The 17,386-nt window shown below is 45.5% G+C and overlaps 1 protein-coding gene across 1 annotated transcript in view; it reads right to left on the bottom strand.

Moving 5' to 3' along the window:
- Tbc1d25 (TBC1 domain family member 25) overlaps positions 1 to 5,899 on the bottom strand; it is a 22,799-nt gene extending 16,900 nt beyond the window's left edge. The window contains exons 1-3 of the mRNA XM_059251215.1: positions 5,648 to 5,899; positions 4,118 to 4,227; positions 2,447 to 2,601 (exon numbers count right to left, since the gene is read on the bottom strand). Coding sequence (XP_059107198.1) covers positions 2,447 to 2,601; positions 4,118 to 4,227; positions 5,648 to 5,770 — 388 coding nt within the window. The 5' untranslated portion in view covers positions 5,771 to 5,899. The remainder of the gene's footprint in view (positions 1 to 2,446; positions 2,602 to 4,117; positions 4,228 to 5,647) is intronic.
- Positions 5,900 to 17,386: the final 11,487 nt, after the last annotated feature.

The following is a 17,386-nucleotide window of genomic DNA, read 5'->3' as shown; positions in this document are numbered from 1 at the left end:
GCTTACTTCGTCAGGAAGACTTTGTTTGTTGAAATACTACTACTGTTTCCACTCTAGAGGTGAGGGAACTGAGGCCTGGGAAATGACTTAAAGGACTGCCTTTTTCTGTGCCCTACTGTCTGACTTTTCTCTCAATTCTTTCTTCCTCTTCCTCTACTTCCTCTGCTTTTCTCTCTTTATCCTTCTCTCCCTCCTTCTCCTTTTAAGGCTGGCAAGCTTTTTTTTTTTTTTGGTTTTTCGAGACAGGGTTTCTCTGTGTAGCTTTGCGCCTTTCCTGGAACTCACTTGGTAGCCCAGGCTGGCCTGGCCTCGAACTCACAGAGATCCGCCTGCCTCTGCCTCCCAAGTGCTGGGATTAAAGGCATGAGCCGTCAGGCCTGACCCCTGCCAGTCTAAACAAGCCTAAAACATCACAGAGGCAAACTGTTCTGAAAAGACCCTGGAGCCACATCATCAACTGCCTGAGTTCAAATTTTGCTCTTTTACTGTGATCTATGTAACATGGACAAATCTTAGACCTCTCTAGGCCTGTTTCTTCATCTATTTTCTGGAAAAATAATAATCCCTCTTCTGTAAGAGACCAGGCTGGCTTCGAACTCACAGAGATCTGCCTGTCTCTGCCTCAGGAGTGCTGGGATTAAAGGTGTGCATCATCTCAGCTCTGTAGATTATCTTGACAATTAACTATATTCATTAAATGGCCCAGGTATTCCATTTAGCTATTTATGATGACCATGATGTCAATAAAATGCCTCAGTCATCCAAATGTGTACAATAGCTCTCTAAGGCTGAGAACTATATGACTCCATAACATTTTATTACAAAATAAAACAAAAAACTTGCCGAGTTGGCAAGATGGTGCAGTGGGTAAAGATACTTGCTGCTAAGCCTGATGACCTGAGTGTGATCCCCAGGATTCACATGACAGGGGAGAACTGACTGACTACAAGTTGTTCTCTAACCTCCACATATGTATCACGGCATACATGTGCAAGTGTGCACATGCATACACACACACAGACACATAGACCAAAGCACGCCTTTAATCCCAGCACTCAGGAGGCAGAGGCAGGTGGATCTCTGTGAGTTCGAGGCCAGCCTGGTCTACAGAATGAGTTCCAGGACAGGCTCCAAAGCTAGACAGAGAAACCCTGTCTTGAAAAAAACCACTCCCCACCCCCCCAAAAAAAACTTGCTGAGTGTGGAGTGCTGCTGGGTGTGGTGGCATGCACTTGTATTCCCAGTTATTCATAAGGCTGAGGGGGAAAACTGTTACGTTTTAGGTCAGCCTAGGAAACTTAGTGAAACCTATCTTAAATTAAAAAGGGGTAAAGTGCAGTTCAGTGGTATAACACTTGCCTAGCAAACATATGGCCTGGCAGCCGATTCTTAGTAACAAAACAAACCAAACCAACAATATAGGTGGGTCCTGTCTATTGCAGTACTTAGGAAACATAGACAGGAGGATCACTGTAAGTTTGATGCCAACCAGAGCTATGTTCCACAACTGCTTCAAAAAAATGCCCAAACCAAAGCCAAATTCAAACTCATACCGTTAAAAACAGAATTCACTGGGTGGCGCTGGAGAGAGCGCAGAAGAAACTGGCTGGTTTTCTGGAGCACCAGGGTTTGACTCCCAGCACGCAGAAGGTGACTCCCAACCACCTGTAATTTCAGTTCAGGGTACCCTACGCCCTCTTGCGTCCTCCTCGGGTACCAATCATGCATGTCGTGCACAGACACACATGCAGGCAAAGCACCCTACATGTAAAAAAACAAAAACAGACAAAAACCCCACTACCACCACCCAAACACTACCAGAATGCACTGGAGCTGCTGTGTAGCTCCAGGACAGAGTTTGCCTCATGTGAGGGAGCAAGGCCTGGCTTTCAGGTGTAGCATTGGAAAAGACTGAACACCCTGTGTCTGCAGCCGTCACCCAGAAGCCCTTTTCTGTCACTTTTGCTTTATCTTACTCCTTCTGCATGTGAACATGTTTTCATAAAATTATTTGGAAACACCATGAATTTCACCCCTTCATACTTAAGTGGGGTTCCCCAAGAGCACGGATATTTTCCTTCAACAGCCCTGAAAACATTACTATACTGCTATGTTTTCAAATTAATTGCCGATGTGATAATATAGGTTAAATATTCCTAATCTGAAAATTCAAAACCCCAAACTTGAATTATTTTGTAGTTTTGCTTTGAGACAGGGTTGCTTCTGTAGCTAAGGCTAGCCTTGAACTTGAGTTTAAAATATATAACTACCATTATGATAAAAAACTTTTGGGGGCATTACTGATGATTGAACCCAGATCTTCAGATACAATTTGTAAAAAACCGAGTCCCTGTGGCTTACCAGGAGTGTCCTGTAAGGGGCTGCATTATTATCTATGGGGAAAGCTGGATCTCAAAGCAGTAGCCCTCAGGCACTGGGTACTCACTGTCCTCTGAGGGCCGAATGTCTACACGCAACTGCAGGTAAGGTTTGGAGGCAGTGGCGAAAGCCGTGCTGAGGTCCCAATCAGAAAGGAGGGAGAGGAAAACTTCCTGTCCTAGCCGGTCTCGCGCCAGGTAGCTGATGCCAAAGTTCTTCTTCCTGGACAAAGGATATGAGGGAGCTCTTGGGATCCCCAGTTCCCCAGCCGCTTCAGGAACAGTGTACAAAACAAGGAAGGTAATGTGAAAGGTACTGAAAACAACTTCCTTCTATTTGCTGGGGACTATGCTAAGGATTATGGGTAGCTGAGGTTAGGTCATGAATATCCACTTTGTTACACAAACACAGAAACAGATACACACCTGCTGATATCTGGAGGGCACACTGAAAACTGGTAAAATGTTGGTCCCTCTGGGGATGGTAACAGTGTAGTTGGGGGACAGAAGTGGGAAGAAAGCAGCCTTCTTACTACATTAAAAAAAAGAGCAGTCTGTACGTTTGTTCTTTTTCACAACAGAATGTTAATGCACAAATGTACAATAGCAACTAAGAGTTTATTCTTCACTTGTGCAACTATAGAAAGAAGTATTTTGTGTGATGATCACTGTAAACCAAGGATCTTCCTAAATATCCATCAACTTCATACTTTTGTCTCGTTTTTGTTTTTGTTTTTTTCTAAACAGAAGGTTTCTCTGTGTAACAGCCCTGCCTGTCCTGGAACTTGATTTGTAGATCAGGCTAGCCTCAAACTCACAGAGATCTGCCTGACTCTGCCTCCTGAGTGCTGGGATTAGAGTTTATGGGCTACCACATCCCGATTAATTTCATACTATTTAAATTTGTTACCACAAGGCTGGAGAGATGTCACAGTGGTTAAGAGCATTGGCTGCTCTTCCAGAGGACCCAGGTTCAATTCCCAGCACCCACATGGCAGCTCACAACTGTCTGTAACTCCAGTTCCAGGGGATCTGACACCTTTACACCAATGCACATAAAATATATACATTAAATAAATTTAAAAAAAATTGTTACCACAGTCATATATTCCTCCAGAATAACCTACCACCACAAGATAACCATAACATCTGCCCCCAAGAGATATCAACTCTCAGCTATCAGATTGACAAATTTTGCACTGTCTTATAGGAAGCACTGTTTGTGAGGACCTAACAATTTTATTATTTTCTTTCTTCCTTTTGAGACAGTTTCATTATGTAGCCTAGGGTGGCCTTGCATCTCCTGTCTCAGTCTCCAGAGTACTCAGTTTTTTTGAAAGAAGGTTTGTGTATCCCTAGGTGTCTTGGAACTCACCATGTAGAGTAGGCTGGCCTTGAACTGTCAGAGATCTGCCTGTCTTTGCCTCCAGAGTGCAAGGACTAAGGGTGTGGACCACCACATCCAGCAAAACATTTTCTATGCTGCTGCTGAGGCTGTATTGGTAAAACTTGTCTGGAGAGCCATTTTGGAAACATTTGTTGAAAGTTTGAAAAACATACACCCTGTAGCCCAAAGTACTTCTGCTAGTTTATCTTATGACATTTCCCAAATACTCCAAGCAAGATACATATATTCACTGTAGAATTATTTGAAGAAAAACAAATGAACAACAAAACCAAAGCACAAATGCCAGGCAGATGCTGTTGAGATGAATGGCCTGCCTCATCCTCCCACTTACCCATTCAAGTCAAAGGCTCGGATGAGGATGTGCTGCAACACGTCCAGTGAGGTGATCTGAGGATCCACAGCAAAAGAGCGGAACTCAGGTGACAAGAAGCTCTCACATTTCTGGAGAAAGAAGACAAGGGGTAGGCCATGAGGGGCCACATCACCATTCCCATTCAGAAGAGTGGGTGAGGTACAGAGCAGTAGAAAGCGGGGTCAAAGAGGTGGCAGGGACCAAGATTTAGATGGGATGCTCTTGGCTTTTGTTCTCTGTGAGGGGAAGGCACAGGCAGCTTCTGGGCAAAGAAAGAATGGATGTCCTTAGAATTTTAGAGTCCGTATGTCTGCTCTGCAAAACAGACAAGCAGGAATGAAGGCTACTGCAATAGTCCAGATGTCCAATCTCTCTAGATTCCCTTAAATATGGTTGCCAGAATCACCATGTCCAGTCTGACCACAATAAAATCAGTCCCCCATACTGCAATCAATCAAGCAAATCTACCTGGAACACTCCAATGCTTACATCTTTTCAACAGCAAACCGAGGGTCCCAAGCTAGCCCTCTCTCCACTCAGATTTATTTTGAGCTTTATGTTCTAGTAGTATCAAACTGTTGGGAGTTACCTTGACTACATCCTTCCTCCAAACGTCTGTGTCTGCTGATCACCCTTGGTCTGAACATCCTTCCCACTTCATCTGGCTCACTCACTAGATCTTTGCCTTAGAGTGCTATTACACTGAAGTGATCTGTTGTCGTTTTCATCACTGTCAAGGCCACCACTCCAGTCTGAGCTTGCTCGAATTATTGCAACAAGTTCCTTCCTCAGACGATGCATCACAGGCTGTCCACCTGTCCTTCTCTCTCCGATTATCCCACCACTTTTACCCTCAGTCTTCCTTCTCCAACATTATGGGAACCTACAGGAACATACCAAGTTCATCTCCACCTCCCAGCCTTTACTCTTGCTGTTCCTTCTACCTAGAACTCTTCTCCCACCTTAAATGCACATAGCTGACTCTTTATTCGGGTCTCGGTGACTTCAATCCTCATTGGGGGATTTTCCCATACGACTTTGGGTAAAGATCCTAACCTTTCCTATTATTTTCTCATGATACTCACTGGTGTCCAAAACATATCATTTCACTGTTTTTGTCCCCCCTCCCACAAGCACGTGGGCTCAGGGGTGGGGACATTCACTCTCCCAAATGTTGACTGACTTTAGGACTCCCCCTTCTGACAGCAACAGCACCTCCCTCATTCCTCTGGACTCCAGAGGCCCCTCCTCTAACCCTACAACCTACCTTTCTACCCGCAGGCTCCATCCCTCCACTCCATCAGCCCCCTTCCCCTCTATTTCGTTATACACCCAAGGATATGTCCCCAGGACCCATGTCTTCATTCTCCCATCATTCTGCACTCAAACCTCGGCCCCGTCTCCAAGTAACGCCCCAAATTTCAGGTCCTGCCCTCTATCCTATGACAGCCACCATCTTTTCGTCCATTGGGTGCCCGGGCAGGCTGGCCGACCAGCCGCCAGCCTCACCTTGACTCGGACCCGTACCACCTCTCGCTCCTCCTCCTCAGCCGCCGCTGCCGCCTGGGCACCCCCGACGGGTGGGGGCGCTGCAGAGCCTGCCATGTCCGAGGCCGGGGAGGTTGTTGCCATCCCGCCGCTACTGTCCTCGCTGTCCTGGTGACAGCGGACAGTTACCCCCTACCCTAACGAACACTCTACACAGTGCGGGAACCCGCGGCCCCACCTTGCGCAGGCGCACAGGGTACCCTGCGACCCTGCCCCTCCCACCTGGCCTGGAGGTCGCCTCTGAGCATGCGCCTAGAGTGCTCGTGCCAGGAACCCCGCCCCCCAAAGACATGGATTTTGCTTTTTATTGCCTATGTGCGAGTGCCCGCTTAGGTCCCGCCTGTCCTGGTCCCGTGGCACGGTTGTTTTGGCAGTCTACTTCCGGATTCATGAACCGGCGTGTTAAACTGACGACGGGTTCAAGAAAGAGAAGAGGGCGGGGAGGAAGCCACAGCGTGGTGACATCAACGTCCTAGGACCCGGTCGGAATTGCCACGTGCCTCGGGTGACAGATGATGTCATCGGTTTCAAATACTTCCCTTCATATAAATCCCCTGAAGGGGCAAAAAAAAATTCTTTGAAGATTTTTGTATTTAGTTTTTCTGTTTGTTTTTACAGAATCTCGCTAATTTTACCTGGTTAATTCGAACTTCAGGGTGTTTTGTTTTAACCTCAGATTTCCAAGGGCTTACAGATGTGAACCGCCTTCCCTGTGCCCGCCTTCCAAAATCTCTCTCTTTCTCTTTTTTTTTTTTTTGGGGGGGGGGTTGTTTTTCGATACAGGATTTCTCTGTGTAGCTTTGTGCCTTTCCTGGAACTCACTCTCTAGTCGAGGCTGGCCTCGAACACACAGAGATCTGCCTGCTTCTGCCTCCCGAGTGCTGGGATTAAAGGCGCGCGCCACCACCACCTAGCCCAGAATCTCTTAATAAATAATTTACACTTAAATTCAAGGAACTGGCATGCCTTTAATACAAGCACACGGGAGGCAGAGGCAGGCAAATCCGAGGTCAAGGCCAGCCAGGACTACACAGAGAAATCCTGTCTTGAAAACAAAACAAAAACTCAAGGAATTGTACATAGAGTTTTACACACTCTGAACTCTTTCTATACTTCATTAGGTAATTTACCAAAAGTAGACATACTATGCTTTCTGGAGGTCCTACTTTTCTCCAAAAGTTTTTTTTTCTAGGTTTTATTTCATTTTTGAGACATTTTAATGTAGCCCAGGCTGTCCTGATCCTTCAGACTTCATCCTGAAATTACTGGCCCTACATTGTCTTTATTTGATTTAATCCTTACAACTTGTTGAGGTTAGCCCTGTTATAAACTCTGTCTGTCTGGAGTTTACCCTCATTGGTAGAGCATATGTCTAGCATACAGGAGACTCACAGCACTGCAATCACAATAAAATATGTGTCTATTAAATATGCATTAGATGGTTAAACACATCTTAGGCACTTTTCTTACTTGGTTTTTCGAGACAGGGTTTATCTGAGTAGTCCTGGCAGTCCTGGAACTCACTCTGTAGACCAGGCTGGCCTGGAACTCAGAGATCCACCAGTCCCTGACTCCCGCGTGTTGGGATTAAAGGCATGTGCCACCACCTCCTGGCATTTTAGGCTCTTTTGAGAAAAAAAAAAATGAGATAAGTTCTCACTGTGTAGCCCTGGCTATCCTGAGACTCTCCATGTAGACCAAACTGGCCTGGATACCTGTCTCTTACCTCCTGAGTGCTGAGATTAAAGGTGTGTAGCCCTGTGTGCAGTAGAAAAGTTAAACAATTGTATTACACTTTATTGTGTGTGTGCATGTGCCACAGCATGCATGAGATAGTCAGAGACCAGCTTTCAGGAGCCAGTTTTCTCCTTCCACCGTGTCGATACTGTGAATCAAACTCAGGTCATCAGGCCTGGCAGCAAGCACTTTTACCCATGGAGCCATCTCATGGGGCCTTAACTTTTTTTTTTTTGCGCTGGTCTCATGTAGCCCAGGCTGGCCTTGAACTTGCCCTGTAGCTGGAGAAAGCCTTGAGCTTCTCTGATCCTGCATGTTAGGATTACAGGTTGTGTTACCATGCCTGGTTCCATGGGTTGCTAGAGATCAGACTCAGGGCTTTGAGCATGCTAGCCATCACTCTATCACTGATTCTGATTTAGATTCCCGGTTAACTTCTCTAGACAAGTTTGCAATTTCAATTTGGTATACTTTAAAATAATGTGTTGCCTTGGTATTATACATTCAAAATATAACCCACTTTTCAGAAGCTATAAATAACGGGGACTTTTCTTTGGAAGCCAGCTAGGGTTATTAGTATATCTCTCCTGCTCTACATGTAGTACTGGATTTTTCTTCTCTCTCTCTCTCCCCCTCTCTCTCCTTTTCTCTCTCTGGTTTTTTAAGACAAGGTTTCTCTGTGTACTACGTACTCATCAAAGGAAAAAAAATCTACCATGAGGACATTGCAATTCTTCTTTTTTTTTTTTGGTTTTTCGAGGCAGGGTTTCTCTGTGTAGGCCTGGCTGTCCTGGATCTCGCTCTGTAGACCAGGCTGGCCTCGAACTCACAGAGATCCGCCTGCCTCTGCCTCCCGAGTGCTGGGATTAAAGGCATGCACCACCAAGCCCAGATGACTACTGGATTTTTCTGCTGGGAAAGAATTTGACAGTCTGCCTCTCGTGTCAGTTATGTTAGAGTGGAATGACCAACCCATTAGCACTGAAGGCCAGTCAGTATTGGGGCAGCCTTCTGACAGGGTAAAATGTCTCCAGTGTGCAGAGGACTTAGACAGAAAGATACTGGAAGCAAGGAGATAAAACAGGAGGCCCTTGTTACTGTTGTGGGGAGACTCTTCCCTTTCACTTGTTTATTCGTTCTTCTAGTCAACAAATACAAAGTATATATATATATGCTAGACAGACTTCATATATCAATTCATTTGACCTGTATTCAAAACTCAATGAGGTAGATGTTACTAATAGTAATTTACGTATCACTCACCAGTGAGAAGTGTTAGTATTAAAGGCTGTGGAGAAACAAGTTCAAGGTCAGAAGGCAAAGTACCACAAAGAGTAGGTAGTACAGTGGTCAGAAACTGAGGCTGTGCCTAGGGTGGCCGGCAGAGCCAAGTCAGCATGTCTTTAAATAGTGCAAGGGACTGAGTGGCAGCAGCATATGAACTGGAAGAACTGAAGTGAGATTGTGCAGGACTTTGGGCTTAACGTTTGCCTGGCCAGACATTTCTTGACTGCTGGTGGGGTTCTTGTTGCTGCCATACCTGCTTCCTTTTGAAATGCACTTACTCAAAAAGACGTTTCCCCAACTGTACAGTGAAAGCCTGAAGTCCGGCTTTACACAGACAGGGCATAACAAGGGTCTGTGGGGTCAAGAACACAAGAGGCGTGTGTAAGATGTGATCAAGAGACCGAAAGCCAAGTGATGAGGACTTGTGGGGCAGTGATGGGCGAGTTCATTGGTGGAGAGTCTTTGCAGTGAATAATGGTAAGGCATTAAGAGGTAAGGGACAGGGTTAATGATGGAGCCTATGAGGCAAATAATGCATGAGTCTGTAGGGGGCTGTAGTTGGTTTTTAGAGTGAGTGGTCAGGGATCTGTAGGTGACTGATGAGGTGCTGTCAGGTGACATGGGCTGTTAGAGTAACAGGGATCTGCAGACACTGTTGTGCTGGCCTCTGAGGTGAGCAGTGGGGTATTATGTTGTGAGAGATCAGGGCTTGGGGAATAGTGGTGCGGCTGAGTGAATTATGCTGAGTGAATTATGATAAGGTATCTGTGGGGTGAATGGAAAGCCCTATGGAATGACACTTTTGTCGGGTTCATGATGGGTGAGTCTGTGGAATGAGTTAGTAGGGGCCAGGGAGCTCAATGATTCAGGGAAAGGTCTGTGAGGTGAATGGTGGGGAGTCTGTGGAGTGATATGAATTATGTAGTTAGTGATGGGGCCCATGGGGGTGTGATGAGGTCTATGAGTGAGTGATGTCTGTAGAGCTAGAGATTGGGGATCTTTACACTTTGTGGTGGGGATTTTTACAGTGAGTATTGGGCGTTTCTTTGGCTCTATGTAGTAGTACTGGGGGATATATAGGATGAGTAATCAGGGTAATGCAGGTCCAAAAAAAATTCATGTTGAAGTTCTCGTCCTTGTAACTTATATCATGGCTATATTTGGAGGTAGGGCCTTTAAAGAGATGATTAAGTAAAAATGAGGCCGGTAGGTTGAGCTCTAATGAAAACCTGGCTGGTATTCTGATAAGAAGCAATTAGGACATGGTCATGGTTTACAAAGAGGTGAGACCCTATGAAGATACAGTGAGTCATAGTCACCTGCAAGCCGAGGAGAGCAGCCTCACGACAATCCAATCGGACAAAATAAACGTGAACTTTCAGCCTCCAGAGCTGAGAAGATAGGGCTTTTGTTTGCTTGTTGTACTGCGGAATGAACAGAGGACCTTGCACAAGCTAGCTAAGTAATCTACCGCGGATTTATAATCTACCATGGATTTGTGTCCCCAGCCCTCTTGGTTTTTTTGTTTGTTTTTGTTTTGTTTTGGTTTGGTTTGGTTTTTGGTTTGGGGAGACAGGGTCCTTCCATAAAGCCGTGGCTGTTCTGGAACTTACCATGTAGATCAGGCTGGCCTCAAAACCCAAAGATCTGCTTGCTACTGCCTCCTGAGTGGTAGGACATGCCTGGCTCTCTTTTGACTTTTTCAGACAGGGTCTCACCAAGTTACCAAGACTAGTCTTGAACTTGAGATTCTCTTGCCTTGGTCTATCAACTTACCCCACCAGACTCAGGAAATTCCTGTTGTCTTAACCATATGGAAGCCAGACACAACACTTGTAACCCCAGTACTTAAGAAATAGAGGAAAGGCCGGGCGGTGGTGGCGTACGCCTTTAATCCCAGCACTCGGGAGGCAGAGCCAGGCGGATCTCTGTGAGTTCGAGGCCAGCCTGGGCTACCAAGTGAGTTCCAGGAAAGGCACAAAGCTACACAGAGAAACCCTGTCTCGAAAAACCAAAAAAAAAAAAAAAAAAAAAAAAAAGAAATAGAGGAAAGAGATCAGGAGTTCAAGGTCAGTCTCAGTTATATGAACAACTGTCTACACCCCCATCCCCAGCCTCTTTTTTTTCTTTTTTAAAAAATACTTATTTATTTTTAATTATGTGTGGACATGAGTGCAGCGCCATGAGATCTCCCTGGAGTTGGAGTTACAGGCAACTGTGAGCTGCCCCAAGTGGGTGCTGGGAAACAAGCTCAAGTCCTCCCCACAGCCTCGTGATCTATGGCATATTGTTAATGCAGACTTGATATTGAGTAGGATGGATGCTACTGTAAATAACATCTAAAGATGTGGAGGTAGTTTTGTAACTGGGTAATGGGTGGAGGAAGAGTTTTGAGGTACAAGCTTTAAAAAGCCTTGATTTTTATAGTCTCGACATTCTGTCACCCCATTACTATATTGAAACCTAATCTTCAGTCTGACAATATTAGGAGGTGGATATAGGATTTAGTGGCCAAATAAGAGACCAGCGCAACTGAGCAGTGGTGGAGCACGCCTTTAATCCCAGCACTCGGGAGGCAGAGGCAGGCGGATCTCTGTGAGTTCAAGGCCAGCCTGGGCTACAGAGTGAGATCCAGGACAGCCAGAGCTACACAAAGAAACCCTGTTTCGGAGGGAGAGGGAGAGAGAGGGGGAGAGAGAGAGAGAGAGAGAGAGAGAGAGAGAGAGAGAGAGAGAGAGAAGGAGAGAGAGAGAGAGAGAGAGGGAGGGAGGGAGGGAGAGAGAGAGAGAGACCAGAGTTCTAAACCTTCAACTATGTAAGGACTCAGTGGAAAAGTGAAAAGTGGCCCTCACAAGATGATCAATCTGTTAGGACTAGCTTCTAGAACTGTGCTAACAAAGTTTCTGTTGTTTATAAAACACCCAGTTTACAGAGTATTTTGTTATAGCAGCCCAGACAGACTAAGATAACTAACTGCCTTAAGAGACTGTTGGTTGGGGGTGGAGAGATGGCTCAGCGGTTAAGAGCACTGGCTGCTCTTTCAGGCGATCCAGGTTCAATTCCCAGCACCCACACGACAGCTCACAACTGTCTCTAACTCTAGTTCCAGGGCATCCAATGCCCTCTTCTGTCCTCAGTGGGCCCTACACGAATATTGGTGCACAGACATACATGCAAACAAAATGCCCATACACAGAAAATAATAAAATAAAACTAATCTAAAAAGAAAAAAGACGGGCTGGAGAGATGGCTTAGAGGTTAAGAGCACCGACTGCTCTTCCAGAGGTCCTGAGTTCAATTCCCAGCACCCACATGGTGGCTCACAACCATCTGTAATGAGATCTGGTGCCCTCTTCTGTATGCATAATAAATAAATACATCTTTAAAAAAAAAGACAGTAAAAATATGGACACTCAAGAGGCTGACAGAAACGCAAGGCAAGTTTCTTCAGGCATTAGGTAACCCACCCTAATGACGGTCTGCTGGAGGACCGACCCACTGTAGAGTCAAGCCACAGAATCAGAATTCAGTTGGGGGGCTGGAGAGATGGCTCAGCGGTTAAGAGCACTGGCTGTTCTTCCAGAGGTCATGAGTTCAATTCCCAGCAACCACATGGTGGCTCACAACCATCTGTAATGAGGTCTGGCGCCCTCTTCTGGCATACATAATAAATAAATAAATCTTAAAAAAAAAAAAAAAAAAAAAGAATTCAGTTGGGCCTCAGGGTTGAGTTGTCCTGTCCTGACAGGATGAAAGACTGTGACGTCCATACAAGCAAAGTACAGAACAGATTCCAGGTGGGCAGACAGGCGGACAGGTAAGTGATGACAAGTAGAGCAGGTCACGTCAACAGCAGTGCCCGAGTCAAGCTGAAACTCCTGGGACAGTCGCGATTTCTCTGCCTGTCAGTCCCTTGACACGCACCCTAGGGGGTCAGCTGACAGGTTGGCAGGGGTGGGGGTGGGGAGTGGGGGTTGGGGGGCATCAGCATGTCAATGTCTTCCTCCTTATGTGGTCCAGGTGAGGGTGCCACATCCCTTCTTTGATCTGGAGTGTTCGATAATTGTTTAGTCCTGGTTTTCCTGATACAATTTTAAGTGCTCATATGGTCTGGTTTACTTGGGTAAATTTAGAGGGGCTTTCTTTCAGAAATAAGTAACATCAGTCTGTGTCCTGTAGGTAGCACTGGACAGATGGTATTATTTATGTGTCCACCAAGGTGCAGAGTCATCCTGCCTCTGGGATTACACTCAAAATGCTATTAAATGCTGCTTCTGAAATGGAGTCTCCCAAAGCAAGACAGCGTGAAAAGCTAGTGTTTCACAAAGCGTGAAGTGCTGTAGAGCAAGGCACAGCCTGTACTCAACAGGGATGGATCAAAAAACATCCATATAACGTGGGACTTAAACTGCTCCTGAGCAATAGGCAAGCCTGCTGAGCAGACTATACCCACAGCGGGGGCAGTTATCCATGATGGCAAGGCCGTAACCTGAAGCAGGCCATACCCTGGAGCAGCACTAATCAGCTCACAGAACCAGGTGGCTTCCCTAAATTGTCAACAACTGACTTCTCCAGACCACCATACAGAACTGGGAGGGAGATAACGACAAACTGGACTATCCCTCACCCAGGACTGCCTAGTTCTGCATAACTCCTGATCCCTGCACCATTTCCCCTCCATTTAAACCTAGAACACCCCAAAGACAGAATTGGGGTCCCCAGGTCCTTTTATTTCCTTCTCTTCTCCAAGTGACCACATTTAATATATCTTTTTCCTATCCTTTCACTATTACAAAAAATATGGACATTCTAGATGCTTCTGTTGAGATCTCACGTGGAAATGGAAACTGGACTGAGTTTATTCTACTAAAGGTAGAACTCAGGAGCGGTAAACTTGGATTTTCAGTTGAGATTTCTAAGAAACGCACTGAAGATTACTGGGTGACAGGTGCCTCATACCTGTAATCCCACCATTCAAGAGGTGGAAGCAGGAGGATTGCCATGAGCTTTAAGCAATTCTGGCTACATAATTAGTTCCAGGCCAGCCTGGACTACAGCATGAGAACTTATCTGAAAAAAACAAAAGAAAACAAGCAAACAAAAAGAAAGAAGAGCTGAGCGGTGGTGGCGCACGCCTTTAATCCCAGCACTCGGGAGGCAGAGCCAGGCGGATCTCTGTGAGTTCGAGGCCAGCCTGGGCTACCAAGTAAGTCCCAGGAAAGGCGCAAAGCTACACAGAGAAACCCTGTCTCGAAAAAAAAAAACAAAAACAAACAAACAAAAAGAAAGAAGAAAAAAAAAGAAAGAAAGAAAAGTGAAAAGGTGTTGTAACCTGGTTTCTCCTTGCTGCTTAACAGAAAAATATGATCGGGAACAGAGCAATTGAAAAACAAGTGGGCCGGGAGGTGGTGGCGCACACCTTCAATCCCAGCACTTGGGAGGCAGAGCCAGGCAGATCTCTGTGAGTTCCAGGACAGGCTCCAAAACTGCACAGAGAAACTCTGTCTTGAAAAACAAAAACAAAAACAGATCCCCCAAAAAAATAAGTGCTTGAGTTAGGTGGTGGTGGAACACGCCTTTAGTCCCAGCACTTAGGAGGCAGCACTAAGAATCTCTGAGTTCAAGGCCAGCCTGATCTAGAGTGAGTTCCAGGACAGCCAGGACTATGCAGAGAAACACTGTCTTGAAAAACAAAACACAAACAAAAAAGAAATATTTGGAAGAAAGGAACAAGGAGACTTAGAACATTTTCAGCCTATCTCATATTGCAAAAACCAAGCAAAGTGTTAAAGAAGAAACATCATGGGCATGGAGAGATGGCTAAGACAATCTATAAAAATCACTGCTGGCTATGCTTCACTGATCTGACCAGCCATCTTATCGGAATCCAGGAGTAGAGGGATGGTAACACCAGCTGAGACTGGGAGGGACAAGGACAGGGCAAAATAAAGGCACGTCATCCCACTCAAGTTCTATAGCACAGGACCATAGGGTCTTAAGGCACGCCGTCCACTCGAGTTCTATAGCACAGGACAATAGGGTTTTGAGGTTGTGAAAGCAGAGTGATTGGAGTAGTAGAACTGTCTGCCTCTTAGTTATGAAAGGCAGGCCATTCCTTTGTTTCAGTGGGACAAGCTGCCACCCAGGGTTAAGAGTAACACTTTGGCCCCAGCAGATTCAGAGGCAGGACCCCTACCTGGAAGACATAGCATCAAGCCAAGGGGATTTAACACTGAAATGGGATTTTCACTTACTTGGATTCTGTGATCCCACTCCTCTTTTCAAGTTCTCCATTGTGGAATGGGATCTATCTGTCCTGCCACTGCATTTTTTTCAAGGCAGGGTCTCCCTATGTAGCTCTGGCTGTTTTGGAATTCTCTATGTAGACCAGGTTGGCCTCTGCCTCTCAAGTGCTAGGATTAAAGGCGTGCACCTCTTCCCAACTTTGCCACTGCATTTTGTAAACAGAAAACTGATTTTACAGGTTCACAGCAAAGTAAGGAGTTCTTGCCTAAGGATAAGTCATACCTCAAGTCTTATTCTTCTATTTAGTTGAGACTTAGGATTAAAAATCCATGCCAGGGGAGAGTTGGCTCAGGGGTCGAGAGCACTGGCTACTCTTCTAGTACCTATATGGTGGCTCACAAACATCTCTAACTCCAGTCCCAGGAGATCTGATGCTCCTTCTGGCCTCCACAGGTGCTACACACACGGTGCACAGAAAGTAGCCAAACTCAATAAGATAAACGTAAATTTAAAAAAAAAAATCCATGCAAGGAGCTGGGCATGATAGCACATGCCTGTACTCTTACCACCGGAGAGGCTGAGCCAGAGGGGTTGGGAGGATTACTAGTTCAACTTCAGCCTGGGCTCATGGTAAGACTAGCCTGGAATACACAGTAATTCCTTGTCACCAAATCAATCAATCAATCAATCAATCAATCAATCAAAGAAGCTCGACTTGGTGGCACAAACCCACAATGCTAGCTAGCATTTGAAAGGCTGCCTGACTGAACTACATGGGGAGTTCCAGGCTAGCTTAGCTTATATAAGGCGACCATAACTCAAAAAACAAAACAAAAATCAAAAAATAAATAAATAAAAAACAAAGTTCACCAGGTGGTGGCAGCAGTGCACACCTTTAATCCCAGCACTCGGGAGGCAGAGACAAGCAGATCTCTGTGAGTTCGAAGCCAGCCTGGTCTAGTATAAGTTCCAGACCAGCCAGGGCTGTTACATAGAGAAACCCTGTCTCAAAAAACAAACAAACAAACAAACAAACAAACAAACAAAAACCAACCATCCAACCAAAACAAAGTTAATTCATGAGTGAATGTGTCTCAGGGATAGAGCTGCGTTTAAGACCCTGAATTCTCTGTGAATTCGAGGCCAGCCTGGGCTACCAAGTGAGTCCCAGGAAAGGCGCAAAGCTACACAGAGAAACCCTGTCTCGAAAAACCAAAAAAAAAAAAAACAACAAAAAACAAACAAACAAACAAAAAAGACCCTGGATTCTCTTTGATCTCCAGCACTCTAACTTCACCCCAGAAAAAGTTAATTCCAGAATGAGTGAAGGATTTGAGAATGAGGGATGGGAATAAAGAAAGTGTGCATGCAAGAAGGATGTGATTTAGGGAGCCCAGAGGGCAGGAATGTTATGGACTGAACTGTGTGCTCTTCAAGTTCATTTACTGAAGTCGTTACTCTCTAAGAACCTTAGAAAGTGGCCAGTTTGGAGACAGAGTCTTTAAAAGATGTGATGAGTGGTAGTGGTGCACGCCTTTAATCCCAGCACTCAGGAGGCAGAGCCAGGCGGACCTCTGTGAGTTCGAGGCCAGCCTGGGCTACAGAGCAAGATCCAGGACAGTCACCAAAACTACACAGAGAAAAACCCTGTCTCGAAAAAAACAAAACCAAAGCAAAAAAAAAAAAAAAAAGATGTGATGAGGTTAAAAATGAGGCTATGAGGCTGGTACAATGGGACCTAATCCAATCTGAATGGTGTCCTAAGAGTACATAGAGCAGAAGCTGAGCAGACGGGGAAATGTGAGAACACAGAATTCAGTGCTAGGAAAGAGGCTTCAGAAAAACAAAGCAAAAACAAAAACAAGCCAAACCTTCCGACACTTTGACTGACCAGCTCCAGTACCGAGAATTCCATCCTGCTGTTTACTGCTCAATCCATATCATTTTGTTACGGCAGCCCAAGCTAACATAAGGGAACTACAGGGTTACTGGCAGGATCTATGGGATAAGTGACAGGGTGATCTTGAAGGCAGGTCTGTGTAGTGGGTTCTAGGTTCTATAGGGTGAATCATGGGAGTATTTGGAGTAAGCATTAAGGGTTTGTAAGGCCAGATGGGATATCTACGTGATGATGGAGGCCTGGGGATGATTAAGTGATGGGAGAGGTCTGCGGGGTTAGTAACATGACATTAGTAGGATTACGAATTAAATATCTCTCAGTATTGTAATTAAAGATATTTTATTTCCCAGTTTTGAAAATTGCCACCATCATGGACCCCACCCCCCAATCTTCTCTCACATCTTTTCCCCAATGCTTCCTGGCAGTAGCTCCACACATTCCCTACCTTTCCTGACTATGGCCCTTTTTGTGCCCACTCATCAGCCTGAGTGGGACACATCAGGTAGTTGTGACCCTTCAACCTGCGAGTC

This window comes from Peromyscus eremicus, chromosome X, assembly GCF_949786415.1.
Source record: "Peromyscus eremicus chromosome X, PerEre_H2_v1, whole genome shotgun sequence".
NCBI lineage: Eukaryota > Metazoa > Chordata > Mammalia > Rodentia > Cricetidae > Peromyscus > Peromyscus eremicus.
Note: the sequence above shows the minus strand (reverse complement) of the source record. Positions and strands in the feature narration are given on the sequence as shown.